The sequence below is a fragment of the Phallusia mammillata genome, chromosome 5 (assembly GCF_965637545.1).
Source record: "Phallusia mammillata chromosome 5, kaPhaMamm4.hap1.1, whole genome shotgun sequence".
In the NCBI taxonomy this organism is placed as follows: Eukaryota; Metazoa; Chordata; class Ascidiacea; order Phlebobranchia; family Ascidiidae; genus Phallusia; species Phallusia mammillata.
The window spans coordinates 15,232,764-15,246,278 of NC_137256.1; the positions used below are offsets into that span (position 1 = coordinate 15,232,764).

The 13,515-nt window shown below is 34.8% G+C and overlaps 1 protein-coding gene across 7 annotated transcripts in view; it reads right to left on the bottom strand.

Moving 5' to 3' along the window:
* LOC145227568 (uncharacterized) overlaps positions 1-13,515 on the bottom strand; it is a 39,888-nt gene that overhangs the window by 13,563 nt on the left and 12,810 nt on the right. For 6 of the 7 annotated variants that reach the window (XM_080092430.1, XM_080092431.1, XM_080092429.1 and 3 more), the window contains 7 exons: positions 9,961-10,076; positions 9,749-9,880; positions 9,261-9,421; positions 9,097-9,195; positions 5,814-5,924; positions 5,606-5,747; positions 945-1,029 (listed from right to left, as the gene is read on the bottom strand). In XM_080092430.1, the coding sequence (XP_079948556.1) occupies positions 945-1,029; positions 5,606-5,747; positions 5,814-5,924; positions 9,097-9,195; positions 9,261-9,421; positions 9,749-9,880; positions 9,961-10,076 (846 nt within the window). Of the gene's footprint in view, positions 1-944; positions 1,030-5,605; positions 5,748-5,813; positions 5,925-9,096; positions 9,196-9,260; positions 9,422-9,748; positions 9,881-9,960; positions 10,077-11,116; positions 11,205-13,515 lie in introns of those variants that run through there. The other variant, XM_080092433.1, reaches the window with a different exon arrangement.

Genomic DNA, 13,515 nt, shown 5'->3' on the forward strand with positions numbered 1-13,515 from the left:
AATGTTGGGTCCCTTGGCAACGATGCGACGTAACATATCTTTTCAAATAAACCTGACTACAAGAGAAAGCACAAATCAAACGAACTGCGGCGTGTGCGCCAGTTAAAGAGTGTGTGTGCGTTGCTTCTGTTTTCTTTGGGCGATTGCACCATAGCCACGACAGTTAGGAAGCATGACGTCATGTATTGCGCTGAGAGTAGCACTTTTTTCAATTCGGCAACAAAGGAGAGAAAATACTGCTCCGTTGCCATAGTTGAGCGTCACTGCAACTTAGTTTTAGCTGGGAAAGTGTAAATGAGCACTTTTGATAACCGCGTGGACTGTTTACATAGCAACCGGATTATCGCATAATCCGGTTAATCGCATCAAATGCCCTTGGCAAATCGATGATGCGATTAACCGGATTCGTCTGTATTTGCAAATATTCCTCATCCTATGCAATGTTTCATTACATACACAATTTGTCACACTTACAAGGGTTATACATTTGTTTCTTAATTCAAACGGGATCCCTATCATGCCAGGCATTTAACAACATCTTTGTGTCTGCAAATTTATGGTGTTTTTAAATACAGCGGAATGCTTTTGGTCATTGTTCTTTTTACATCCCAAACATGCAAAAACCAACACACCTAATTTGTTCAATTTACCCGTTTGAATAACCGTTTAAAATTTAGAAGACAAATACTGTTACATACACTAACAAATTATCAAGGCCTGTGTAGGAAACATATTTTTTTAACTGCCTAGACACACACCGATCACGCATTTATGGCATGGGCTGTTTGGTCTCAGCATGCATTAACGGGCAGTAGCATTTACGAATGAAAACTTTTGATGTATATATACGTCAATCCGCACTCTACACAAAACGTCTTTTGATGTATATAGATATGTCAACTTTACTGAAAGTGTTAAACCAAAATTTGCAACAATATTCTCACCTGTGTTTTTCAATACTGATACCAACTTTTGCAGTAGTTTTAATTGATGTGTTTTTCTTTGTTGACATTAGGCTGGTTTTGAAATCTAAAAATAAAAGAAAGTTGGCTTTTCAACCTATATACTGTTTGTCCTATTTAATGATTTACCATATACACCATTTGACATACTAACATGGTTGTTTTTGCAAGCATGCAAATAGGTTCCCTTACACAAGTGTATGTTTATATTGGCGATAGATCGGTGTGATTATTTTTTGATTCTAGAGCATGGTGTGTGCAACCGGCGGCGCCAAGCTATTTAGTATGGCTCTCGCCAACACATTGATTCAGAGAAAAATGTAATTCTAAAAGTATAAGCTAAACCAGCGGTGCACAACCTGCGGCCGTACGGCTGCATGCGGCCGAATAGATATGTTTGTGCAGCCATGAATATGATTGTTAAAATATATGTACTGGCGGCCGTGAAGTAAATAAAACTCTTTTGCTAAATATTTTGATTTTCAAACTGCTCTAAAAAGATTTTGTAAGACTGTAAAGAGTATTACCAGCCTAGTAGCCCTATACATTAGACTTTTTATACGCTTATTGTGTGCAAACAATGTTAAAAACAGGCACCACTTGCGTCACAATATACATTGTGTCGTCATAAATAGCTAAGAGTTGTCGTCAGACGTTCAGCTCAATCTGTGCATCAAGTTAGAAATTAATCTGGGCTTTTTGGTCGCCATTGGGTGGTTTATATATGTGAGAAAAAACTATTTTTAACATAAGCAGTTTTAAAACAAAATCTAGAAGGTAATTGGCGACCGTTTGTGAAATAAAGTCCTGCGATGCGGCCGTCGTAGCAAAAAAGTTGTGCACCCCTGAGCTAAACCAATGTTTTCCAACACTGGGTCATACAACAGTTTGCAAGTACTTCACCGAAAGTGACATAATAATTCCCTTTGTCTAGTAAACAATTATTTTGTTGTGAAAGATAGTGTTGCGGCGAAACTCAATGTCTTTTAGAAAATAAATGCATTTATGCTTTGGAAGAATATTTAATTTATTGTGTACGTGAAAAAAATCTATGGCCCTCGCTTGATGTCCAAAATTGGTTATATGGCCCACCGACGAAAAACGTTGCACACTCCTGTTGTAGAGTAAAAATTAACAGAAGCATCAACTCAAACTTTAGATCTTCATAATGGTAATATATTTCCTGGACTTATTTTAAATTGGGTTCCATATTAGTAACTGTTTTTTATACCCTTAGTGTGTTTCTATAGACAGGAAACAAAACTCGTAGATACTGCATTTCAAGAAATAACCATGAAAAAGTTTGGTGTTGTAAGGTGAAACTCAGTGCCCGGTACAGTGCTTAAATAAACATTCTATGTAAGTATAAACTATTCAAATCTCATTCAATTCAAACATTGTTTGAAGCTTAAAATATATATATATATATATTTGTACTGAAATATTAAATTTCATACAAAACACAACAAACATTTTGAACAAATCTTTACATTTATATAAGCCATGACAAAAGTTACATAATGCTTTATAACTAGAATAGTGGTTTTCCTATATATTGCCAGTTGATATATACTAGATCATATTTAACGATGTATCACATATACTATTTACTATATTTATAATGGATATATATTTGGCATTGGGTCCCTATCGTTTTCCTGGCACTTTATAACATAATTGTTTCTGCAAGCATATTCTAATGGGTCCCCACACATATGCATATGCGATTTGGTAACAGTAAAAATAGGGCACAATCATTGTTAGATATTTACCAATTTACTATACACATCATTTGATCTACACATATGATTGTTTTTGCAAGCAAAAACGAATGGGTCCCCACACGCGCGTTTGTGCGGATTTGTGGTAAACAAACATCCTGGTTATTTTTAGATTCTTAAGGAAAAACTTAACCAACTTTAGCCTTAACCCAACTTTAGAAGTTTTGTCCGTATTTTTTTTGCAGCATTATTGTCATATAATTACAAAAAAACAGTAAATAAAAACAGGAAAAATACTTTCTAATTAATCTCATGCTTTGACCTTGATATTGTCGTTCAAGGTCAGTTTTTAACACAATTTTCCAAAACTGAAAATGAGCTTGATAACTTAATATAACGACATAGCATGGCTGCGCAAAAACAGCTGATTTCTGATCACCAACACGACTGTCTCGTAAAACGTCCGTCCGGATGTCAAGCTGAGTACTCCTGCTGCATTCCCCCGTCTTAATCGTAAACAAGTGAATTCTGAGCACTCCTGCTGTATTCACCCGCCTTAATCGTAAACAAGTGAATTACTACCTTGAGATTTGAGACTTCTATCTGACTGACAGTGTACACATATTATGGACTGTAAAAGTAACTACAGTATTTGGCCGATTAAGGCAAATTTTGAAATACTAAACGAATAACCTACTGCAAACAATTGTTTAACATTTCAGCACATTAGGGCTTGTATTTCTGGCCTAAAACTTATTATTTTGGGGTTGAAGGGGTAAACATGGGTGAATCCAATAAAAAGTCACAAAAATCTTTAGAATAGCTTACATTGCACCAACCAACAAAGCATGACACCCTCAGATTATGTACTTGGGTCAGTACAGCCGTTTTTTTTCATTTGGGGGCCTGTGGGTGAACCGCTGGGTCATTTGGGGTCAAACTTCAGGAGGATCAAATTCGGAACAATAACTAACATCTGTGCAAATTTGAATACATTTAAAGCACTCTTTTTTGACCAAACGCATTTAACAAACCAGCATTAGACAGAAACAATTATTTTGGGGTTTAAGGGGTAAATCTTTTTTTAAGGTACAAAATTCTTTGAAATACCTTATATTGCACCAAACAACAAGGCATATTACTCTTTAATGAAGTACTTTAGCAAGTATAGCCGTTTTAAAAATTTTACGTTTTGGGGGGCTGTGGGTGAACCGAGGAATCAAACGGGGTCAAAATTCACATGGACCATCTTAAGACCAATATCTATAATGTGTGTAAATTTGAAAAAGTTTGAACCATTCTTTCTTGACCAAAACGTGGGAACAAATCGCGTTAGAAAGAAAAAAAAATAGACAAAAACAGTATGCGTCCCCTTCAGGGAAGGGGACCCATAATGACCAAATGAGTGAAACAAATAGGCAGAAAAGAGGAGCTTTAAAGTGAATATTTGGGGATAAAGAGTAGAGATAGACCGATTTGTTGTTTTTAGGGCCGATATCGATAACCGATTATCGGTAGTCAAGAAGGCCGATAACCGATATTTTGTTTACATTTTAGGAAAAAAATTTTTTAATGAAAACAAAAACGAAACAAATTTGGTAACAGTTAACCCAAAGTCAGCAACAAAGTGTCATTTATTAGTATTCCCAATAAAGCAAGGGTAAATTATGGTGCAAGAAGCACAATTTCTCAGTGTGTCTTCCTGTGAGACGGCTTCTTTTACTTTCATATATCCGAGAAAGTTCGCTGAAGACACGCTCACTTGGGATTGATGATGGTGGTATGCAAAGAAAGAAATTTTCTTGCTTGGTTGGCAAGAAGCTTAAAATGTTCTTTATTTTGTTTCCACCACTGCAGTGGGTCCCCTACACGTCTGTCGATCACAGGCTCTTTAAGATATAGATGTAATTCATCGTAAATGCTACCACTGGTCAGCAAGTCACCAGTGTGAGGTGTAAGTAGGGAACTAAACATCGCATCAACCCTGTTGGATGTGTTTTCCATTCGGCACCATTTGTTGCTCATGTTTACCTCAGTTTCATTTGCTTCCTGCTCTGTCATACTGGCTTCAATGGCAGCTGGCTCTTGCGTGGTTTGCTGTGTGAACTCTTCCTTTTTCAACCATTCAATGGCCTTGCTCAATGTGGTAGCACAAGAGAATGCATGACTCTTATACCTTGGATATAAGAGACAAGCCAACATCACAGCTTTTGTGTCGCGCATTACGCAAATGTAAATTTGTACAAAACAGGCACGTGTTTCACTTTTGCGGTGAAACCAATTGGCGGCCAGATTGAGACGATCAGACGAAGGAACATGGCAGAGTCTACTAAACCCCCAACAATTATCGGCTAACTGATTAAAAAAGGCCGATACCGATAATCGGTCTATCTCTAATAAAGAGGTGAACGATTTTTTAGTAGTCAAGGGTCAGGTTTTGGTAAAGTAAATATCACACATGTAATTTCAAACATATCTAACCTTCTTAATAAAGCTTCTATGAAAGGTGAAAAACAGTAAAACCAAACTTTGTCATGGTTGAATGATAAGTTTTGTACAGCTTACAGTAAAATCTATTTACTTATGTGTTTAAATAAGCCCAAAAAACTAAAAAAAGTCTGGTGTATATGAACAACCTGGACATTGCCACCAATGCAAAGTCCGAGCCTAAACAGGTTCTAAAATCCAAATAAGTTTATTAGAAAACTACGTATATACGGATCTGTTTATAAGTTTAATGGTGAAAATAACGGCCTAAATATGTCTATTTAAGCCATTATTTTCACCATCAAATTAGTTATTACATACTTTAATGTGGTAATTAAAGTGAACCAGATTTTCTTTCAATTTAAGCACACAGCACCGCAAATATGTGCAAAAACTTACAATAACTTGGTTATCTCACAATCCAAATGGTCTAACCTGGATTATTGACATCATTTTCGTCAAAAATTGCTGGTTGTGCATCTTTTTGTTCTGATAAAAACCTTACAGCAGGAAGTGTTTCACAGTTAGTCTCATCGATAGACAAAGTTGCAAACACCACTGAAGTTGAAGTATTATCCTGAACCCAAGCACAAAAACTTTGTAATAAAGCAACACTACTTAAATTTTACCAAAAGCACCTTACTTTTATGAACGGCACAGCTAGCCTTGAAAAAGCAACAATGGTGGCTTCTAGCACATTGAAGTTGACATTTATATTATCAATGTTCTGATCAAAAAGATGTTGTGATGAATGCTAAAATAAATTAGCGGCTATATTAAGGATCACTATAAACGGACTTGAAGAGTAATTTAATTAAAAACATAACTGCGTTAGAACTTGATCACTGTTGTCATCACTGATGAAATGTCTGCATGATGTATTCGTAAAACACAAGTTGTTTGGCAGTTATGTTTTTGATTATATTAAGCACAAACTCTTTCCATGTACAAAGCCAAATTTTGTATGTAACAACCAAGGTCTTTATTCACAAAATTAGTTTGGTATGATGCAGGCCATAGTTTTAAAAATGTGTGTACAGTCTGGTTGGTGCACATTTTAAAAAAATGTTTGCATATTCTGCCTCAAGTCCAGGTCTGCAAGTAATATGCATGCTGTTTATAAGATAATTCAGAATGTGAAAGCATTAGTGTTTTATAGTGCATTCAAACAACTGAATGCGTACTGGATTTTGGTTATACCTTCTTTATTTGATGTTTTAAAATATGTCGCTATAATTTGTGTATGTGTATACATACAAATTGAAAATTTGTTTGCGAAAAGCAATATATATCCTTTTAATGCACCACGACTGCAATGATTCCTCTGGCTAGGTATGTTAAATTCCATTTCTTCATAATAATTATAATACATTATAGTACAATTTATCCATTAATAATACTTATTTTCTACCTTTTTTATCATGACCAAGTATCTGACTTTGTTGCAAATAGAAAATTATATATTTAAATTCAAATTCATTGAGGTAAAAATAATGTTTATCAGGCCCTTGTTTTATGTCAACAAACTACTGAGAGTTAGGTAAACATGGTTACAAGCTAAATTGTATTGGTGGTGTTGTGTATGTAAAATAATACCAATGCAGTGGTTGAGAAAAAAATGGGTGTTTTATTTACCACTAGTAAATTAAAACAATTGGTTGTTTATGTGGTACCGTAGCATCAGTATTCAACAGGCCTTGAGCATGAGCTTTCATCATTTTTCATGTTTGTACTATTTCAGCATGAAACACCAAACATTTTGTTGTAAAGTGACAGATGTAACTTTATGTAATATGTATGCATCCAAAATAGCCAAACAAAAAAATAATTTCATAAATATGTAATACTCCCCAAGAAGGTTCTGGAGACACTATGTTAACAGATAATGTAGATTTGTAGCTGTAATTAAACTGGTATAGTAACTATGATGTTAAAAATACTACATTGCAAAATTTACTTTTAACGAAGTCAATAAAATTCAGAATTGGAAAAAAAACCATTTGTTATGCATGAAGCAAATTTGGCAGGAAAATAAATATCTGCACCCCAAAATAAGTTTTCTTGCATGTTCTGGAAGACTTGCCAAACTTGGACATTCTACCAATAAACACAAGAAATTTCCATAATTTGGTAGTTTTTCACATAGTAATTTTACTTTTGATGATAACTTTTTTAGAGTTTGTAAAATTTATCAAATTCAAAACTACCTTCAGATTTTGGTTTCAATTTCCATTGTGCACTTTTTAAATGCTTCTGGTAACTGCAGAACCACCTTATTTGCCTAAAATATAAGTATTTTGGCACATACAATTTTAAATATCCCTGTCTAACTGTTATCAAAAACCACAGCAAACATCTCATGATGAACCCATCAACCACAGTTGTTTGTTTGAATCTGAACAATATTTTGTTCACAATAATGTACAAATTTACATTGAAACAGCGTAAAAGCTTGTTGTTGTAAAATTTCAGGATTTTGTTTGACTAAATTTTCACAATTTTATTTCAATTCTCATTATGATTTTCACTTCACATACTATATACAACAAGTTTGCAAAAATCTATTTGCAGGTTAAAATATTTTAGCTTTTTTATTCAAGAAAAATATATTTCACTCTAAATGCATTCTCAGTATCCATATTTTTTTCTTTTATTTTCGCACTGTCACAGTTTTTATCTTTTCTGTGTTTCCTTACCTTTTACTGTAGGTTTTGCAAAGGTTCAGTTGTGTGACAGTTGTGTTAGGGACTGTACTATCAGCCCTTTCAATTTCATACCCTTCCGTTTTTACAGACACTGATGATACTTTAATAGTGAAATAGTATGTAGCCACATACCAGATTTTGCATTATTACAGAACTGATGGTGTGACTAGCTATTATTACAGTGTCGTAATGTATTATGATGCAAAACAAAATATAGTTTATAAATGCTGATCTAAATTCAGATTGTCAGGGTAAGTCTTAAGGTTGCACATCTATGTGCGTTTCCATGATGTAAATCAGGGATGTCAAACATGTGGCTCAGCAAGAATTTTTGTGCGGTCCAAGTAACTTGTGAAGTTATGTGTTTTACTCATGTGGAAAGGATGATCGAAAATAAAAAATAACCCATCTTTAGAATCAGCAATTGTGATCGTTGCGTCATTGTATGTCATTGTTTTCACACAAAGCAATAAAGCACTGTTGGTTCTTTCACACTGCTACACTGTATATCTGTTATTTATTTATTACAATATTGTTTTTAATGCAGTTAGTGGCATTATTGAACATTTTACTTTTTAATCATGCAATTGTTTGTTGTGGTGTTACACTGTAACAAATGTTTCGATAGTGTGGCCTTCGACTTACTTAAAAGTTTGTCTTTGGCCCTCAAAGTTGTTTGAGTTTGACACCCCCAATGTAGACACAAATTCGATACATGACATTAACCCCCCATTTCTGTACACCTTTGAAATTAAAACTGTGCATTAGCACAGGCAAAAATCAAAATCATAAATAAAATTGGTTGTTGCAGACAGTGCACACTGTTTCGACCTATAAGGTCTCATCAGTGCAGCTGGTGACGAGAGATCGGCCACATTGGCTGGTGTAGCCACCCTGTTGCTTCCAACAGACTGGAGTGCCATTGAATGGCTACACTAGCCAATGCGCCCGATCTCTCGTCACCAGTTGCACTGATGAGACCTTATAGGTCGAAACAGTGTGCACTGTCTGCAGCTTATCATTTATTGGCTCTACGGTTTTACAAAAAATTGGTTGTGTCAGAATAAAAAAGCTAAACAGCATAAAATCTTAGTTTTTATCACTAGGTGGTCAAGTGTTTTTTTGCAAAAAAATGGCTAGACTAGATAACCCATAAGACACAAAGGCGTTAACAGTGAAAGGTTCTTGTTTCGGTATAATCTATTCTTGTAAAATACATACCTGAAAAGAAAAAAATGGATTGTAACGCAGCTTATAGTGGGGAAAAGTGTGCTTTCGTTTTATCATTCGCTGTATTTGGTTAGTAAGAAGGGTACCCAACTAAAACAAAACAAATATTATGTCAATAGCGGAATTAAAGACACCTTTAACACAAATATATTCACTTGAGGTAACTTTCTGGATTCAAAACTTGTATCAACATCAAACTTTAAAATGGGTTCCTCTTTAAATGACACATACCAGTGAGTACAAGGAAGCCTTCCAAACTGAATTCGAACAGAACCTTTCATATATTTTATACCCACGGAAATAAATGCAGATTTTCCTGTGATCAACACAAGAAAAATCAAATGTGTGAGTACACATACAAGAATAACATACATACAAATCCAAGAAAACAATGTTTAAAGTATTATATACGCAACCCCTAAGAGCTTTTAGAATATCAAACTATGAAGAATTTTCTTTTACATTTTTTGCCTAAATTTACAACTGCACGAAAAGAAAACTATGACAGTACTTTTTCAGATACGTTTTTTTTTGTTTATTTTTAGTTTAAAAACCATCATAGATAAGTTACAATAACATGTTATATACCTAAATACGTTGTTCACATACGCTGTATTCAACAATCTACTCAAAATATACTCACCAAAAACTAGGTCTACATCAACTGCTAACAAAAATCCACCTTCATATTCAATGTCTACATCAAGAACTACAGATTGCGGTAATTGATCATTGCTGAAGCTATGCGGCTCAATAATTTTTACTCCATGGATCACTGTCAATAACATGCAATATCATGCATTAAGGTCATAACAGACAAAAGCTTAAAATGTTATGTAATGTAATATAACATACCTGGCACATTTGGTCCCAAGTTAAATTCATGAATTTTAATACCTTGCAACAATCGACTGGCAGCTTTTGTTTCCATTAACTCAATCAGTTCAACATTGATTTTCTTCAGCACCCATCTGATAAAAGATATACTGTACTTTTTCTTTATCTTGGTTTGAATGAACAACATTAAGAATTTCACTGAAACAACGGCTGAAATGTTCAACCAACAGTTAAAACAGTGAAATTTTAGTGGTGCCCATATTTTATTCATACAACTTCTAGTTTTCAACGGGTGAAATGTAGCAAAAGGCAAACAACAAAAAATGCAGTGGCAAAGTGAAAGTAAAATCTTGTCTCTTTCAATTGCCAAAGCAGTTTTTATAACCTGCCAAGAAAGCTTCCCTCCAGAGAACAAAAACAGTGTGGCTGTTAATTAACAGATACATGCAACTATGAAACCGAACAAATAGCTAGCATATGTTAAACTAATGAGAAGTGCATTTGCTTTACCAGCTCAATAATAAACTGGTAGCTTTATTTCCAAGAAAATAGAACACACTGTTTATAGTTTCAGTGCTTCCTCATGTCTACACACATATGTTACAGCCTGAAAGTTGGTTGCACTGTATGCTTTAGCATGTTTCAGCAACAACTGTCGCAGCTTACAAACAAAAACACTAATACTAAACACTAAAACTTCATAATAAGCTGAAAAGACATGGTGCCTCCATCAATTGTGTGATAAAAAATTGAATCTGTTTGTGATTGCAAACAAAACAGTGCATGTGAAATAAAATGCAAGTTTTGCATTAGGCCTATAGTTACAAAATAGGCCACCAGATTAAAAAAGGTGAACCACTGCTGTAGGTATCAAAAGGGTATGGTTTTTTATTCTTTGGAAAAATGTGTTTCACAATATGTCTATGTTGGCCAGACATGAGGATACATGTTTTTTGCTAATTGTGTTTTAGGTGATCAAAAACGGTTGTTTTGTTATTTAATGAGACCAGTTTCACCAACAAAGGCCAAAACGGCTTTCTGAAACAGTGATTCATGTGTTGCACAACCTTATGAATGTCATTCATTCATGTCCGTTGCAACTTTTTTTACTGTCTTTTGCACTTAGCAAAACATTGCAATCATCTCACCAGTGTTTAAGCCCACAAAAACTTACCTTGGTATAAGTTTGCAGATTATACAATATACTCTACCCTTTGTTCTATCACAATAGACTCAAGACAGACAAAAGGTAAAATCACCTTTTTTAATATCCCTATGCTATTGGATCAACCACAATATACAGATAATCTGAGAAAAGTTATGCGTCAAAACAATTTTTTAAAGAAAGGATTTATGCTTTTTACCTGATTTTTATGAAAAAGTCTAAATATTCAACTGATCAGGAGCAATAATCTTTCTTTTTTACATTCGATTGTCTGCGGGATATTCCTTAATGAACAAGTGTTTCAGATGTGTCAAAAATATGTAGAAATTTGTGGAAACCAAAAAAGACGAATATATTGAAGTAAAAACAACTTCATAGCAGCTTTTGTGTGCTGCGTAACCATGTGCGTGAGTTGATATACGACCAAGTACTCAGTATCGAAGGTAGATTTAACATGGTACTCGTACTTGTATCTGTACATGCTGCAAAATGTGGTATCAACCCATAACTACTTTTTATGTTGCTACAAAGTACAACTATTTGTCAAGAATTGTCAGTCACACAATTAATTATACCCAGCAGTCAAAACGACAATTTTAGTAACAGATCAAAACCATCAACAGCGTGGCTTAAACTGACGATCACTCTTTGCCTTTTTTGACTATAAAACAGTAAAACCAATGACTGATGAAATCCTTGATAAAGCAGAATTATTCTGTTTGTTTTCGCAAGCAAAAACTAGAATAGTGGTTTTCCTATACACTGCCAGTTTATATATACTACATTACATATATACTACATGTTTAACGATGTATCACATATACCATTTACTGTATTTATAATGGATATATATTTGGCACCTACATTTCATTGGGTCCCTATCTTTTTCCTGGCACTTTATAACATAATTGTTTCTGCAAGCATAATCTAATGGGTCCCCACACATGTGCATATGCGATTTGGTAAGAGTTAAAATAGGGCACAATCATTGTTAACTGGAATAGTGGTTTTCCTACATATTCAATTTTACAGAAACTGAGCTATATTTACGCACCATTCATTATAATTGTAAGGGATATATATTTGATGGATACATTCAGTATGGTGCCAATATTTGTGTGGCCTGTTATAACATAATTGTTTTTGCAAGCAAAAACCAATGGGTCCCCACACACACATACAATTTGAATTCGAACAGGATGAATGGCGCATGCATATGCTAGGTAAGAATTTGAATTTGCACAGATGACATTTGTCGTATTAAAAAAGTTGTGTAGGAGATTTTTATAAATCAACAACAACTAATTTCATCAAATGTTATATAGGGGCAACATTTTTTCCCGTGGTTGGGGTCAATGCAAAGCTCCAGACAACAGAGGTTAGCGTTGATTTTTCACGGTTTTCATCGCGCAAATGTTAGCCTGTTGTTAACCGCCATAAGACGCAAAACTGCATAATACAACAATTGCATAACTAACGTTTTTAAATGATCTACAAACATATCTTAATTGCACAGTGCAAAAAGAATGCCTGATAGCACGTCCAGTTATGCGTGAGATCAAGATATTCGCTTTTCAGTGGGCAGGTTTACGCTTTTCGCGCCCAATTGGGCTTTTTTCGACATGGAGTTGCACGTTGTTTTTACGAGGTGGAAAATGGATGAGTCCAACTATTTAAACTTTTAACAAAGTTTCAACATTTTTTTCCTTAACAGCCCTTTGTTTGTTAAATTATGATTTTAAAACCGGACATATCGTTCCCTGGCGCCGTTAAGTTTCTACATACCAACAATACGATTGCTTAGCTGGGCTTTTTATGTCCAAAACCTGTTCTGACACAGTTTTATTAACTCTTTCAGTTTGAGAAGTCACGTTATACAGGTGTAACAAATCGTGCTGCGTTGTCGCTCTGCGTTTCGAAACACGAATAAGTTGACCTACAGCAGTGGTTCTTAAACTTTTTTTTGTTGCGACGCCCCTGGAAAAGTTTTCTGGACTTGCGACGCACCAGCAAATGAAAGTTAATGAGGAAACTTATTATTAAAGTTATGTTTATTGATACAACAACAATAAGCCACAAAACGCAACTATTCTGCGACGCCCACGTTTACAGCGCAATATAACTAACATCGTAACATCTTAATTTCAACCAAGGAGAAAATGGTCAAGTGATGACTGCGTTCATGCGTGAAGCAGAGGCATTTTTTCCATGCGCCACTATCGTCAATCACTTCCATTGCGTCAGCTGTGCACTGAGCGAGCACAAATTTGACAAAAGACAGCATGTAAAAACATATTTGGGGCTGTAAGAGTAATTACTGAGCCGATTGCACTGAAATTTTTAACAGCCAAAAAGGAGCACTCTATCCACAGCTGTTTAAAATTTCAGCAGGTTAAGTCATGTATTTC